A 17266-nucleotide genomic window follows, 5' to 3' on the forward strand; every position below is an offset into this window, starting at 1 on the left:
GCAAGAAGTGTATCCTGAATCAAGCCTTTTACTGCCAGTGAATATATCCCAACTCTCTACAGGTGATGCATATGCTCCTGTGAGTGACATGTGGCAATGGTGTGTAGCTCAACTCAAGTAGGAAATGAAATGAAATTTTTGTTCAGTGACAGAACACCAATACAGTGTCCATTTTAGCACATGGAAAACTCATACAAATTTTAACACTTTGCTGCTTGTAAAACTCGGAATCAGGAATCACTGTGAGAGATATGAATAGGTGGTAAGATGACATTTGAGTGTCTAAGACACCTGTCTGAGTCTATAGCTCCTGAGCCCAGTTTAATAGCTGGGATTTCATACACTGTCTGAGTCTACAGCTCTTGAGCCCAGTTTAATAGCTGGGATTTCATACAGATCTCTGTGACTGTTAGGGTGCTCTCTGTGACAGGCAAAAGGTACATGGGATAAACCAGGCACCACTCTAGAAAAAAAAATGAATAATCTTCTGTCTTAGAGCAGTTAGATCAGACCCTGATGCTTTTTTTTTTTTTAAAAAAAAAAACATTTGTAGAAGACAGTTTAGAAAATCAAGCAGTTGGAAAGCACTGAATTTAAAGGAGCATTCTAACCTGTAGGTTAATTTTGCTTAAAAGCAAAATTTCATATCAGAAAGCAGTGATATGAGACAGGATACCCTCTTGGGACATTTCTCCCCATCACCTATGTGATAAGTTTTTTTTTTGTTTGTTTGTTTGTTTGTTTTTTAAGTAGCTAAATGAAAAAGCTGTGGTTAAACATTAAACAGGCATATAGCTTTTTCCATGGTTCAATATTTTTTTGGCCTGCTCTTTGCTAAATGCATTTTATCTCAGGTTGTATCAAGTCTTTGATAATTATTTCTACTTTCAGTTGCAAAGGGTACTTCTGAACCTCTTTTAACTCCTTCATGGTCTCTTAAGTTTTAATTGTTCACGTAGGCCGTCTTTAATCTATGGAAAAGTCGCTTCCTGAGAAAGACATCCTGACAGTAGCACTCTTGGTCATGAGATAGTTRTGGTGACCTCTGTTGCTGAGTTTCACCAGTGGACTGCCAATTCCTTGTGCCTTTTCTTCAGTTTGACTCTCAGATCATTAGTACCCTCTAGAGGTATGAACAATTTAGCTGCTTCATTTGTAACTTACTGTTGATTTGGGCTGGAGCACTTTCAACTAATCATAAGCAATAAATGGACCTTAGACTGTTTTGTAAATACTAACTGCAGAGAAGAGCTTGGCTGTAGTACAGCTAGAAATGATAGGTAGGTCTCTTGAGGATCCTTTCTTGTGCCCTTTGCTCCTCTTGGGCATTGGAGAGGAGGAAGGCAGCTTGACTACCACCAAAGGCAAAAAGAAACTAAGCTCTTATGACAATAGTTTTCTTTTGAATCTACCCTTGGCATTAAATTGGTCTTGCTTATAGGYCTGATGTCAAGTGAATCCTTATGAAGTAATACAGGCTGCTTTTTGACATTCTGCTGTTTGTTTCTACATTTGTACTTGAATGTTATAATAACATCTTATTTCTCCACTAGAATTGGATTATTGTTGAGATATTTAAATGAAATGGCTTTTGGAGTTTCAGAATTTTTACTATTGTTCCCCTCCATTCTATGAATAATTCAGATTGGCAGCATCTGTTCCCTTTAATACATAGCTAATAAAGAGTTACTTAAAGGAAAATATTTGTCGTATAAAATAAGAATTTTGGTCTTGATAGTTGAGCTCATTCACCTTGCTGCAGAGCTTTTTTTTCTGTATGATTTTAAAAATTGTGATTGTTCAGGTGCATTCTGAGCTGCTGAGCACATCTGAGTTTAAGTTTAGTCCTGTGGCTGGAATGTGGAGAATCCTGTGGAGAATCTATGGAGCAAGATCTGAAATGAGACTATAAAAGCTATTGCCTAGTTCTCTGGACTTTAGTTATACCCTTTTGCTTTAGGGCACTTAGCACTTTTCTGGAGCTCAGGCAGGGATGATAGTATCTTCAAGAACACAATATTTTTATTCCATTTGTGTCTCTTGTAGCGTCCTGTGTCTGCGCAGCCCCGACCAACAAACACCAGACTGGTAAGTACTGGGCTTTATTCAGCTCCTTTTGCCAATGTAAGGGATGCCATTTTCAGGTGTTATTATATATAATGCTATATAATATATAATACTATGCCACATGTTCCATGTGGTAGCAAAAAAGAATAGAAAAGCATTTGCATCAGTTTAAGTAGCTTAAAAAGAAATTGTGCTGAGAGGCTAGATCAGCTGGGYGGAACCTCTCAGAGGTTTAAGACTGCCAGTATTTTTGAACTGCATTTTAAAGAAATTTGATTTAGATTTTTAAAGATAAAATTGACACACTCATCAGCTGATGAAGACAATGGCAGCACAATGTGTGTGTTCAGGATCTGGTAGGTCATTGAAAAGGAAAGTTGCAGAAATAAAGGAAGAATTGATGAAAGCAGAAGTAGAGAGGAATGTCACTTATCAAAAGGAGGGAGGAGAAAATTTTTTCTGTGTACTACAGGGTATGCACAGGTGAATCTGTTGACACAATTCATGTGACCTAATAAGAGAAGTAATTACTGCCTGCAAAACGGTTATCTGAAGGAAGCTTGAAAAATTCAGGAGTGAATTGGATCAGTAATTGGAGAAGATGAGAAAAGGACTTAAGGGAAAAAAAGAACTGCATACCTTTAACATAAGCCAGATTGATCCAGCTTCTCTAGATGTCAGATCTGCTACCTTCCTTGCAAGCTAGATGGACAAATCRGTGTTAGCTTACAATTATAAGCACCTGGCTGTGCGGGGACACAGTAGACAGCATTTTGCTTCTGGGCTTCATGTGCTAGCATAATAGCGATTACCATTTTTTGAAGTTTCTCAGCAGGAAGGAAGGTAGGACAGATGGAATCATCTAGAGAGCTTAATTCATTTTATGGACTGCCATTTATGTCATTTTGTATAAGTTTAACTGAGGTTAAGAGAAAAGATAAGTCTGGAAAAGAGCCTGACTGAATAATGAGGTTTCATAGAAAATAGGAGGAATCTTTCTGTCGGCTGCTGTCAATGATTAGTGCAATGAGAATCAYGATGTGGGAACCAGAACGGTTCGCAGAATTTGGAGATGACTCAAAGTAATTGGATTTATCYATACTTTTAAAAGATAAGCTGGGTCAAAGAGGAAGCAGAACTTCATGAAGCTGGAGACATTTCTGTGCTACAACAAGAGAGAATCCTGCAGGGAAACACTAAAGAAAGTTTCTTTTGTGCAGGAAGTTCAGTAAAATAGGAGTTTTTCTCTAGCATTTTGACAGTAGAGTGGTTTGTTCCTGAGTGGGAGCCAGAGCTGCTCTGGTCATGATCTCAGTTTGCCAATACATAGGCATGTATTTTCTGTTTGTATTGAAACAGTAAAGATCATTTCTTTGAAGTTTTTCATTAGAAAATGAGATTATCTGGTAAGATGAAAAATTTCCTATAACATTCTCTTTGAGCAGCAGTTCTCACGTGACTGCTAATGGTAGTGTCAGGAAATGRTTTTTAAGTAGAAGTTACCTAGTAAGAGATTTTAGAGGAAGTTGTTAAAGCAAAGTTGTTGGATTGTGCTTCTGACATAGGGGGAAGTTTATGAAGAAAAACTAAAAGCCTTTCAACTTAAGGGCATCTTAGAACATCAAGCAAACCTGCTTGACTACTAACATTTATAATTTTTCTAAAAATGCTAGTGTCTCCTGCTCTCTTGTCCAGACTGTCRTGTTTTCTTTTGTTTTACTGACTCAGTTTTCATTAGGCTTAACAAAATGTTTCAGCTGACACCTCCTATGTCAGTCTTCTCTTTGGATTTTCCTGTGTCAGTCACTGCTATGTAGCCCAGTCTAGTAAAATCCCTGCTGCTCTTGCAGTTGTTTCACCTGTGGGTTCTGTATAGCTTCTTGCAATTTCTGGACTGGAATTCAATTCCCATTCAAATAGTCCTTAGAAATACAGATACAATCTGAACTCGCCCTAAGTTTCCTATGAATCTGAGCACTATGGGATGTACCCCCAGGTTTTCACWACTTAAGGTTTCTACTGTGTTTTTTATCTCCTTTCTAGATTGAGAAGGTTCTCTATTACATTCTTTGCTCAGTGTGGTGCTAGCAGGATGTTTGAATGTTGTATAAAGGCAGGAGACCTCAGCCAAACCCTTTTAATGCTCTTTCTACAAAGGCAGTTTATGTGAACTTGGGCCTATGCCCAGTTAAAATGCTCTTGAGAGTGTGTTCAAGGTTTTCAGTTTTGTTGGGATCTTGAGATTTTATAATCCTTTTAATTTGGAGATGCTTTGAATTCCTGTGATTTGTTACAGTTGATCAGGACAGTGCATTAGATTAAGAATGATCTTGAGAGATTTTCTGYRAATTATTTCTTTTCTCTTTKTTTTTTWAATTGCACATTTGTGCAGATTTGCGGTAYGTATCTTCATATACAAGATCTGTCTGTTCCGTGCAAGAAGTAGCCAGTTGTGATCTGGCAACAGAGTAACAAAAAAATAAGTATAATGGGTGTTGAATTGAATTTTTCACTTTTTTCCTGCAACTTTATCTCATCAGTGATTTACAGTTCTGTTTTTCTAGTATGCCAATACAACTGGGACAGAGAATAATGGTTCTGGTGCCCTTGAGGTGTGGATGCTACTGTACTTGGGGCTTATGAGTGTAAATCCTGGCTCTAGAACCCTTTGGATCTTTTTATGCTTTTCCTGAAGGGGTTAGGGGTATGAATACTGGCGTTGATGCCCAAGTTGTGAGTCCTGCTGAGCTAAAAATTCAGAATGTGAATCCTCGTGCTTAGTGCCCGCTGGAGTGTGGATTCCTCAATGGTTGGAGGGGGGTTGTGTGTGTTCTGGCTGCAGCACCCTAGAGAGTAGATTCTGCTGGGCAGAGGGGCTGGAATTTGAATGTAACTACTTTTTTCTTTTTTGGTAAGTTGAGAGGAAAAGGGAAAAGTCTGGATTCACACTCTCTCTACAGCGCGCCCGTCCTCTGTCTGCCAATGATGCTGAAATGAAAAACCTGATGCCCTCAGGCAAGGAAAAAGCAACAGGAAGGCAAGGCAGCTCTGTGCTAGGTCTCTCCATGGAGGAGGTAAGTAGGCTGTTAAACATCTTGTGTTTACCTTGGTTTTCATGCAGTATGTGGCGATATTTGCTCAGCAAAGAACAAGTCTATGTGTACAAAAAACATGACAAAAAGAATCAGTTTAGAAAACTACCAGTTTTGTTCCAAAAATTTGCAAATTTTATTGCTAGTACTATCCTTGCCCTCAGTCGTGCCAAGCATACATRTGCACTCTAAGCAGTGGTAGACTTTCAGAATTTAAGTGTAAGGTGAAATTGCCTATGGACATTGTATGTGCACAACTTACTCCCAGGACTGCCACAGGAGATGCCTTAGTCTCTGGAACTCGGGTGTTGTTCCAGGGTTTATTTTCCATTGTATCTATTTTGCTAGCTTTTTTTCCTCTTCTTTATGTTCCTAGATAAAAGTTCTTCGTCGCGTGAGGGAGGARAATGAGCGGAGAGGAGGTTTCATCCGAATATTCCCTACTCCATTAACATGGGATCTTTATGGGTAATAATAAGTCTCCAATAAGATGACTCAGTGTTGCACTGTTGAAGGATATTCTGTAGTAGATCCATGTAGATTTACCAGATCAGCAATCAAAGAGGAGCATATCAAGACGTTTGTTAAAGGTTACAGTTTATTCTTAGTGTTGAGGATGCTTTTTCCTGATCCTTTTTAACTACAGCTTGCCTRACTGCACCTTAGAGAAGGCTATTAAATGTTGTTTCACTGATCCTGATGCTTCTTTTCTGTCAGAATAAAAATGTATTCACCTTACATTATCCATTTCTGCTATCTGCTTTGACCTCCCRCAGCTGCACATGCTTTGTAGCCTCTCATTAGGCCATAAACACAATATAGGACTCATCCTGTGAATGATACTGTATTATGCTGTTTTTATTTGCATTGGGTCCATAATATTTCTCCAAGTCTTTTGCTTCAATGTGAACTTTAGCTGAGAAGTGATAGCTYTCCTTCTTTCCTCTTTTCTTTTGTGATACAGCATGTTGTTTCAATCTACTGCTTCTGGGATGTAGTTTTTATAGGTGACTTCCTTCTGTATTATGCTGCCTTCCACTGTGTTGAGTTATACCTTGATATATCTTGTATTTTGTTTTTCTAGATCTTTCTTAGAGCACAAGACAACAATGAACTACATGCTGGCTACACGTCTGTTTCAGGACAGGTAGAAAGCTGTTGGATTTGGGAGGGAGGSAAGGGACACAAACAGAATGGAAAAGATTTATTCCTCACTTACCCAATGTTATAAACGCCTGTTTATGGTTTACAAGGATAGAAATAGTTGAATGTCTCTTTTCTAGTATGCCAGTRACTATGGATGTTTCTCCCATTTTTATATGCTATAATTCTGAATCCAAGAGCAAAAAGGGCAAAAGGCATGGGAGTCATTGGTAGGGAAGAGGAGACTATAGATATGAAAAGCTGCCAAGCACCTAGGTGTGTCTGGAGTTGGAGGTCCTTGCATACCTTCGGTTTCAAGTTTATAGTCACATCAGAGCTTTTCCTCCTGTTAAGTAAGCACTGAAATTTACTCCAAAGGTTTATCACTGCCTTTACCCCCAGATGGTGCTTTGGTGGAAATCATGGTTCATACTGGTAATTGAACTTTCACTGTGATGTATGTAGCATTTTTTGCTGTGTATTTAGACCTCCCTACCTCAGTTTTTCTTCTCCGAATTAGAGTTCTGTGATAAAGTAACTGTACAGTAAGGGTAAAATTGCTGACTGAGGAGGACATACTATTTAAGGAAGCTCTTCCTGCAACAGCACTGTAAGATTTTTCAGCATATAATTTCAGGAATGTTTCTAGCGGCTAGCTCCAAGTGATACATTCTCCAATTTAAGCCAGATGGATGCAAGCGTCTRTTATAGGACTGTTGCTCAGAGTTCCTCTTTTGGAGCCATTTTGTTCTCCTTTGAGATAAACTTCACAAGAGATATTGTGAATTTGGCCTTTTCATTTTACACGTGAAAGACATGAAGGCTTTTTAATCTTATTGGTGATCCACAATGGAAAGCAAGCTGTTGTCCTTTCTTCCTTTGTAGGGGCAYGATGAAAACAGACTTGGTCACTGGGAGACCCCAGTAAATGGGTTTTTAAATAAATAATTTGTATTTGTAGGATTTCCTCCGAATTTAGATTTACACATCACAAGTCCTGGGTCAACACCTATTCTATCAGGAAACCCATCRAAATAAAAAAGGATTGTGTTGCTCCTACTCCTCATAACCATTTCTATAAAGTAAATGCTATGGACGAAGAATATTCCAGCATTTGGAGAGTTTAAGCTCTCTTAAAGCTGCTACTCTTACTCTTGCTACTCTGACACTCSCATCATATTGGTGACCCTCATATGTGAGCTCTCTTAAAAGATTCTATAATGCATCARGTTTTAGGGCTTCATATACCCACATATTCACTGTGCTAAATCCAAAAGGTGAGTGGAGCAACAGAAAGTTTTTGTAGATATTTGTACTTACACTGTAAGGAGCCATTTACTAGATCTTTCTGCAGTGATAGAAAGTTATGTTTGTCTCCCTCAAGGAATCTGGCAGGACTTCTTTCTCCTTTGCATTAGACAGAAATTGTAGGAAGGTTGTAACTTTTCACTTGAGTTACAATAAAATTCTTGCCTCTAACCTAACAGTAAGATCAAGCTAATGGTTGTCAAGATTGGATTCAGGTCCATGTACACCCTTCCCCCTTCTCTCCATTCTTAWATAATCCTAGAGCCTAGTTCAAGCTTGCTTGCTAATTTTAGCTGGAGCTGCTGCATATTGAATAGAAGCTACTTAGGCATGAAAGCGTGGTGCCAGATACACGAGTTTTGAGACTTGGAGAGATGATCTTCTCTAAAGTATTTGCAAGTCTCTGAATGGGTCTCCCTGCAAACGTTTGTAGACTTTTATGTGCAAGAAAGTTAGACTGATCGTAAATATTTTTTCACTATGTCAGGAAAACTGTTTCTTGAAGAAATTAAATCTAGTAGGCCTCTTAAATCATCAAAGAGAGAAGTAAAATGTGGGATTGAGATTGTCTCTRTATTATGCTTCCCAGAGCAGTTCTTAATGGAAGGCTGGGTATGAAGCTTGAAGCTGTGGACTCCAATGCTCTCTTTTATGAGAGGAAGCTCATTTCACTGGAGTTACGGAAGCGCAGGCGACGTCATGGCAAGGCACGAGCAGCACGGACAAGATCATCAGGTGTGCAWGGCTGAAGTTCCAGACAATCAGTTGGTTAAGCAAGCAAGGACTTTTTCATTTGAAGTCTATGGGAATGGGGTTGTTAGCKCTGGCTGTTGTAATCCCTAAAGGGATTCAGTGGTGAAAATTAGTAGCTTTCATGTTAAGGGTTAATAGTATTAATTTCATTTCTCTTCTGGGTTTCTTGTCTTTTTATGTGCTTGGAATTCCATTGCCACCATTTCTGTGTTCTCAGATGTATGACTGAAGGTAGTCAGTGTTTTCTTGAAGATGAGCTTGTAGTTGCATTTTTGAGTGGAAGAAGTCAACAGTATGTATGTGCCTGTAGCTCTCCAACTTTTTAGAGAAAGCAAAATACATGGGAGCTTCCATGCTGGAGTTCCTACACAGCAGTCACTGTAAGACACGGAAATGAGAGAACTCTTTTTCTGCTGATGTGGGAAAAACTTAAAAGGATACAGAGGGGAATGTTCCTTGCAAATGGCTGTTCCTGAAGCCTTAACTCATCTATTTCCAGCAGCTACCTGATACAGCCTACTCTGGGAGAGATGGTGTGATATATGATTTTTGGCGGTATGTTAAAAAATAATATGTGTGAATTGCATTAGTGCATATGAAAGTTTAGATTTCATAGCTTTGATTTTTCTGACAGAAGAAATGAAAGATGAGCGCACACACACACACACACACACACACACACACACACACATATATATATATATATATGTATATGTATGTATGAACCAAAGGTCTGCAGAAGATATTTTCCAACAGCATGGGAAAATTCCTTTGTTTCTTCCTCTGTAAAGTGAAGATAAGAGCCTTTGTCTGTTTACTGATATCGAGGGGATGAACTTCTCAATTGTTTGATACATAAGCAGAAAGCCAGAAAGAATAATAAAAGGCAGTGATACTTAAGGTGATATTCTATAATGATATTGTCTCCTTCTAGCAGAAAAGAGTGTAACAGTAAACCAAAAGGTGTGGATATCAGGACAGTCTCCTCCCCGCCTCCTCTCCTTTTGTTGTTTTGTTGTTTTTTTTGTTTTTTTTAACCCAACGCAAATAATTTCCCTTTTATTTTAGGGACATCAAAACCCACAAAACTGTCCCTCAAGTCAGACACAGAGGGCGAGGAGGAAGAGGAGGTAGATGAAGATGAAGAACTAGATGGAACTGCTAGCTCTCTTTTGGACACACAGGTGAAAAGCAAGACAGAGCTCTCTGAACTGGTAAAAGCTGCTTGTCAAGAGAATATGCCAAAAAAACTTGATGAGAAAAATGGAGATGGAGGAGAGCTGTTTCTTGAAAAAACAGAACCAGAATCTCAGTTTAACTTGTTGCAGATTCTTCAAGAGAATGGAAACTTAAGGTGAGAGATTTATGCATATTGCCTTGGGTTTTGTCTAGCAGCTAGTGTCGGTTAAAATATGGATGCTGAGGATATACACTTAGTGACACATTATGAATATGAGCRCAAGGAGATGGTAAAAGCTTAGAGATATGGGCTCAGCAAAGAAAGGGTGAGCATATATATCTGTTTAAGAGGATTTTGTCTTCTGGATTATTGTATTTTGTGCAAAAAATGTCCAAAAGTAGAGAAAATAATTCTAGTTGCTTGCTGCTGCTTTCCTAGTTTGGTTTCTGGGAGGATTTATGAAGTATCAAATGGATTTTGGGATTGTTCTGCTGCCTTCTTTTGGCTAAGGCATTTGCTGTTGTGACATGGGAAGATTCTGAAACCTGTTTCCAGGACAGACACAGCAATGCTGAGCTCACCTACCTATATATAGAACTAACTCCTGCCAAGAACGCAAGATCTGTCTGGTGTTCCTGGCAAAATCGTGCTCAGCACCCAGTGTTGTTGGGATTCCCCCCAGAAGTGTGTCAGGCTTGTGGTGACCTCATTTAACAGGATTGTGCTGGGCTTAGCCCGATCTGATCTGTCACTGTTGAAACCTTTGCTTGCAGGGTCAACAGGCTGAGGAGCTGAAGTAATGAAATTTTCATCTGAAAGAAACCAGGCCTGTCCCAGTCAGCCCTTATAAATGGCAGGACTTCTCTCTCACCTCTAGCTGGCCCGATGAGGCAATTTCTCTGCCTTCTGTACATTGGGTGCTATTGGTGGAGAAGTGACAGTGGGATGGACAGTGTTCCCCCCATGCCATCCTCAGGAAAATTAAAAGTAAAGAAGTTATGTGGTCGCTCATTAGTGGCCTCTGGGCTCCAAATTCCACACACCAGAGGAGAGGCAGTGTTGCGATTTACCTCAAAGACCTTTTCCAGTTTTCCATTTTGGAATCAAAGAAGTGTCAGATGCAGACAAAGAATTGTATTAATGTGCTGATGTTGATAATGAGGGTCTTGAAGTCCTACCAGCACCAATCTTAAACTCTTGGTTATAGGATGTTTGAGTTACTCCTAGAACAAACCTGGCAGTTCTAGAGAGCCCTCAGGAGAGAGACTTCCCTGATACATGGCAGCCTGATGTATGAGTATTGGTTCTTAGCTGGGATTCAGAATGTTCTCCTTATGACATTACTCTCATATTGGAAGAGAAGGTGAGTTTGATGATGAGCAGTCAGGATAGGGAGCCTGCAGGTATCAAAAGGACTGTTGTGTGTTCYGGAGTTCACTAGAAGACATTGAATGAAGCCAGATATTTTTATYTTGTATTTCTTCTCCTTAAAGCAGAACCACTAAGATTGTCTAAGTAGAGTGGATGTCAGTCTGAGTCTTTTGTGAACTCATCATTTGCCTAGCCTCTCTTTAGCCCTGGTGTGGTCCTCTGGAAGCATCAAAAGCTAATATTCAAGCTGATGCATAAATACAAATAATGCATTTTATTTTAACTTAAATTCTGATCTTCCTGCATATGTACTAAGTTGATGCAGTGATCTTTATGATTGCCACTATTTGGTATGATTTTTATAACACAGTAAAGAAGTATTACTGAAATTTGCTGGCATATAAAACAGGAAGTCTAAATTTCTGGACTGAATTTTTGATGAAATTTCAGGAAATCTTTTACATGGAGGTGGAGAGCTGTTACAGTCATGGAGACCACATAAGTATCTAGAAACAGAACAAATAAAGAAAATATGGTGGAGTTTCTCAGGAATCAGCCTGAGGCTGATTTTAATAGTCAGCTTAGAGTGACACAAAATGTGCAAATGTGCTAAGGAAATTTTCTGATGGAAAAGATTTGGGAGTTGTTGTCACTAGAGAAAAGTATTGTAATACATATAGAAAGAATTGGATAACCTTGAGTGTAGGAATAATATGACTAGGCTGATACTAAGAGCACACTCTTGCACTTTGTACTACTGAATAACTAATAACTTATATCAGAAATTATATCACATGGAAGTTCACCAGCTGATGATGACTTGAAAGAAGGAACAGCTTGTATACTTGGTAGTCACAAGAGGTTTATGAAGCTCCAGCTCATGCATAAATGGAAGTAATGAATGTGATCTAGGGTGTATCATTTAAGATACTTCCCTAACTTCAGTGGAAATTTTATTGTCATTGTACAAATCTCTGATGAGATTTCATATGGAATATTATGTACAGTTCCTACTACCCACGTTCAAAGAAGGTGAACTGTAACTGAAATGGAGACAAGCTGCTAGTCACATCAGGTGATCAGTGTTTTTTTTAAGAGGGAACTAAAAGATCTGGATAGTTCACACTCTCAAAATGAAAACTAAGAAGGAATRCTATTGCTGTTAATGAATACATTCAGGGTGAGAGATGCATCAGGGTTGAAATTATTTAAGATATAAGAAAACGTTGGGGAAAGAGCAAGCTGATATAAACTGGATGTGAGTGAAGYTAGGCTGGGTAGTGAAAGAAGGTTCTTAACTGTCAGAACAATGAATTCTGGAATAGCATTCCAAAGGAGTAATGGGTTGAAAAATCTAGTTTGTTTTAAGAAGAAACTTTATAATTTTAAAGAAGAGATTGTGACATTGCCTATGATAGAAAGGGAATCAGTCATCAACACTGAAGCTCATCTGCTTCTATGTCCTTGGAAAAAGGAGGGGAAAAAATCGTGATGGGCAAGGCTGGGCCTAGCCGAGGGGGAGTGTGAGGAAGACTGGAGAGGGGCAAAGCAGAACCTGGAGAGGAGGATTTAGACCAAGATGACAATGGACAGAATTAGGCAGTTTTCAGGAACTTCTCTTGTAACAGATGTGTACGCTAAAGTGACGGCCATTGTGAGGGGATGGGAATCAGCATGTCCCTCCCAGTCCTCTCCTCAGTTTATGCTTTCGGCTTCCCAATGTGTTCAGCCAGCTGTACAGCAGATTTTGTTGATGTTCTTTCATTCTTCAGTGGTGCCTTGCTCAATGAAGTCTGGCCTGTGTCCTTGGACCAGCAGGGGAAGAGCTCACTTTCACAGATTTAATTCTTTCATTTCCAGTGGGAACCGCAGGGCCTTTGTTACAGCTCTGGCACTGGTACCAAGCCCTTTATTTATTTTATGGTCTGTTGTTGTGGTGTTCAAAATGCTTGTGAAGACAGAGCCCCAAGAGAGCCTGTGACTGGGTTTAAAAATACACAGTTTCGCTGATGTTCAGGCAATTGGCTTTTGGATGAGAGTTTTTAAGACTGTGAAAAGGCAAGGAGAGCGAGTACTCCGTTTTTAGAGATGGTCTTAGAACTCAGAGAGCATCAGCGGTATCCTGTATCTAGTGRAATTCCTGCCCTGTCCTGGTGAAATGAAGGTCCCCTTGAAAATACAGGTTGGGTGAAGGGATTCTGCTTCCCTTGAACTTCAACATTTTTGCACCTAGGTGGTCCTTGCTGACTGTACTTCAGTCTGTAAGCTCCTGACTGCTTTAACTCTTTCCATTGCTACACTGAGGATATCTGACTGTTCTTCTCTTGGTCCACAGCAAAGTGCAGGCTCGCAGGGCTTTCTCTGCCTACCTACAGCATGTTCAGTTGCGACTGATGAAGGAGGCTGGTGACCAGATCCAGAATGCTACCTGGGCTGCCAAAGAGGATGAGCAAATGGTAAGAAGCTTTGTGTTAGCCCTGAGAAGCCTAGCTGAAATCTGCCCAGAGAGTTTTGAGGTCAGTTCCCATCCTTCAAAGAGGTGAAGTCTCTGAGATTATACTTGTCTACTGTATATTTGTCCAGTTGCCAGTGCTGGATTTTTAACACATGGACYGCGTAGAAATACTGACTGATGTCTGAGCAGAAGTAGAATAGACAGCTCTTAATAACTAGAGTGTGCTTGACACTTGAGTACTCAGATCTTTCACTGGTTCTCCTTCCCTATGCCTCCCAGCTCTGAGCCTGCCTACTTTTGAATTACTCTAAGATTCTCTAAGATTATTTGCCAGTATCTGGTTTCTTCTGTGATTACACTAAACAAAGCATTCATCCACTCAACTGGAGCAGGGAGCAGGTGCCCAGCTAAGCTTTTTCTCCAATGCGCAGCTTTGCTCTTTGCAGACATCTGTGCTTAGGTGTCTTCCTTGCTTTCAAGATGGATGGGAAAAAGTAAGAGGCACCGAAGAGGGAAAGTTACTTGCTAGCTCTTTTTTCTCTTTTTTTTTTCCTTGAAGGGTGTTACAGACTTTTCTAGGCAATATTTTAAACTTTTCATGTTTGATGTATCTAACTTTTACAGAGTGCAGCAAACCCAGATCCACTTACAAACCTTCTGAAGGAGCTGGAGGCAGGCGGGGGAAGGGGGCGGGAGGGTGCAGAGAGAGAGAAAAATGTCTGTAGGCTCTTGAGCTTTCTGCAGACCCAGATGGATTCTTGCTGAATGCATGTTGCAGGGAAACAGCCAGTGCAGTTCAGAGATAAAACTGTTTGTCAAGAATAATCAGTCGACTCAGTGGAAAATGTTACCCCTACTCTTTCCAAGTGGAAAATTAAAATGGGCTTTTTGAGAGTCACTTTGTCTGCTGCACTGTGAAAAATAATGTTTAAAATAACAGATCAAACCAGCCTGCTGTAATGGCAGTGAGAGGCGAGCTGTGAAATCTAATAGTTTGGCTGTGAGGCAGCTCATTTATGCATTAGCAGAGCTCCTAACCAAAAGCAAATCCAGAGGGGAGACAGAAGGGGTTCGAAACACCCACAGGATGCATTTTGCCTTAGGATGTGTCTCGCCATGCGTTTCCCCTAGCAGAGGCCGTACAGAAATGGGGCCTGYTGGGTCGGGGGTTGGAATTATATGGCTATCGATGTAGTCATCTGTTGCTGTGGAGAAATGTGGCTGTAATGTGCATGAACAGTGATGAGGGGCCTCGTCACTGCAGTGGAGCTGTCTGACAARGATTGCCTTCCCTGTGATGGGTCTGAGAGGTTTTATGTCAGTATGCTTCACCACAGGCCTCTTCTAGCACATCACAGATTGTTTTTTGGAAATGTTGTCTAAGGTATTGTTTTACAGATTACTTTGTGTTATTGCTCCTTGGTCTTTTTGTTTCTTTCATTTGCCACGTGCTTTTTGGATGTATGTTCCTCAAGTAGTCCTAATTCTGTCCCTATTTTCTCCTCTCAGAGAAGATAGGTCATCCTTCTCCTCCTCTGTCTTGGATTTGTATGCCTGGGTTAAAAATGCACATACAGAATGTTTTTGCCTGCCATTTGTCAGCTCATTTTCTCTGAATAGTGTTTTTAGTTCTTGCTAGTCATGAGCTGGTGTTGTACCCCTGTTCTCCCCACATCTTGCTGTTAGTCCATTGTAAACTCCATCGCCCTTGCTCGCAGGAGCTTGTGGTACGCTTTCTGAAGCGAGCAGCCAGCAACCTTCAGCAGTCCTTGAGGATGCTGCTTCCCAGCCGGCGTCTAAGCCTAAATGATCGTCGACGTATCCTGGCTCACCAGCTGGGCGAGTTCATAGTCTGCTATAATAAGGTGAGTGATTTCTTTCTGGATTCTTCTTGGTAGAGGACTAAGTTGCTTAGTTCATTTCTGTGCCTTCAGATTTCACTGCTTTTAGTGCCACCACAGTGCACTTTGGTGTACAGTAGAATATTATATATATGTTATATGTATGTATTCTATATACAATATTATACTCTGCAAAAAAGCAGTGACCTGTGCTGATCAACTCCTTTGATTCTAGCAGCAGCAGCCACCATCATTATTGCATATGAAGGGTCAGGAGCTGGACATAAGACACGTAGACATAGATAACTATCAAATTACCAAGGCTGCCTAAAACTCAGGACCCCTTGGAAATGTATTTGGTTTAAATTCAAATTTTTCCATCTAACTTGTGTAAGAAACTATCACAAGGCAGCTTACCCTAATGCTGCTGGTGATTTGATTTCTGGTATCTTCCTCTAGAGTATCTGCTGCTGGCTGTTGTCATAGTCGAAACAGCAGATCCCTATATTTACGGGATCTGCTCTGTAGTTTATACAGTTTCTTTGCAGTTGCACATCCGGTCATGGTAGCTGTCTGTTCAAATCATTAGACAGACAGCAGTATTACTACATTATGTGTGCAGTCCAGTAATTGTGCATACGAATTTCTTTAACTTTCTCAAAGTGTTGATCAACAAATGCAGACTTAGAGATGCATTTTATTGATATGCGTCAAAATGAAAATGAAAAATCTGATTGTTGCTGTGGATGTCAATAAAAAGAAATGTTCAGTGAAGGGARATTTAACTTTGTTTTTTCTTTGGCTTGTCTTTGGTCTAGTGCTTTGTATTGCCTTTTCCCATTTCTCCCTATTTTTATGATGGTTTTATAAAGATGATCATTTTCATACATACAGTATGGGAGATATGTATTTTACCATTTGTTTGGTATACTGAGGAAATACAGGTCATCCCTGGTATGGAATTCTGCATGCTTGGTAACAAGGAGGTTTAAGTCCTAGTTTAATAATTTTTACTTCTTTAGGTATAGAAGATAATGTTCTTAATGTAGTGGTTTCATGCTGATCCTTGTTTTACAAGACCAGTTCACCCTTTCCATTGCCCCCTGTCCTTCCTTTAGTGTTAGGATAAGGCTAGTTTGAATCCTGCTCTCGGAGGGATCCATGTGCATGCAGGCCTCTAAGCTCCCGGTCATTAGCGTTAGGAGAGGATGTCCATTTACAGTGGACAGAATTGACATGTGGTAACTTGATCGGTCAAAGCAAGGCCAGAATTGAACCAAATCTGTTCCAGGGAGTGCTTTGTATGCCTAATGCTCACTGACTTGCTCTGTTAGGAGTAACCACAAAACACTCGAACAGCTCTGTGGTAAGTGAAGAACGCAGCTGMTTTGGATATAATTTCTTCTCAAATTGTATTCAAACATTAGGATTTTCTGCTAACTCTCGAGTAAATTCACTAAATAAAGCTGTATAACTGGTAATAAATCAGCACATAAACATATTTTCTTAGCTAGAACAAGTGAGAACAGATCACTTGAGGTTTAGAACATACACTTTTAAGCTATTGAGAGACTGTTAGGCTGCAAGTTTTTTTCATGTTTGATTCCAACATATAGACTTCTTTCACTGACTTGTGACTACAGATTTAGTAGAGGACTCCTACTAGCTGTTATATATCYTCTGTATGGTGCGGAGGAAGAAACACTGTCTCCAACAAACTGAGTAGAACAGATCACATTGCCAAAAGTTCTGCTTAAATAGTGAAGAGTAGAGACATGTCCCAGYGTGGCTCCCCCCCTCCCCAAGTTCTCTTTTGCAAGAAGTGTCTGACCCTCTAGTCTTGGCAAAGCTGGGAGTTAGTAGTATGAAGCAATAAAATGGGAGGTTAAGTCTGGTCAAACAGGCTTTTCTGTTGGTATTTAAGATGAGGCTATGGGGTTTTTTAATTAACAAAAATGGTTGTATGAATACAACTTCTAGTGTCAACAAGTTCTACTAGGAAAAATGTAAAGATATTATCTCGTAGCTTGCTCCCATTCAGACCAGCAAAGGTTTA

The 17266-nt window shown here is 39.9% G+C and overlaps 1 protein-coding gene across 6 annotated transcripts in view; it reads left to right on the plus strand.

Moving 5' to 3' along the window:
- TTLL5 (tubulin tyrosine ligase like 5) overlaps positions 1-17266 on the plus strand; it is a 129533-nt gene that overhangs the window by 35250 nt on the left and 77017 nt on the right. For all 6 annotated transcript variants that reach the window (XM_085301773.1, XM_085301772.1, XM_085301774.1 and 3 more), the window contains 8 exons: positions 2047-2088; positions 5028-5141; positions 5536-5627; positions 6244-6306; positions 8200-8345; positions 9432-9717; positions 13250-13370; positions 15088-15234. In XM_085301773.1, the coding sequence (XP_085157899.1) occupies positions 2047-2088; positions 5028-5141; positions 5536-5627; positions 6244-6306; positions 8200-8345; positions 9432-9717; positions 13250-13370; positions 15088-15234 (1011 nt within the window). The remainder of the gene's footprint in view (positions 1-2046; positions 2089-5027; positions 5142-5535; positions 5628-6243; positions 6307-8199; positions 8346-9431; positions 9718-13249; positions 13371-15087; positions 15235-17266) is intronic.

Source organism: Rhea americana, unplaced genomic scaffold, assembly GCF_003343005.1.
Source record: "Rhea americana isolate MKP2758 unplaced genomic scaffold, rheAme1 scaffold_18, whole genome shotgun sequence".
Classification (NCBI taxonomy): Eukaryota; Metazoa; Chordata; class Aves; order Rheiformes; family Rheidae; genus Rhea; species Rhea americana.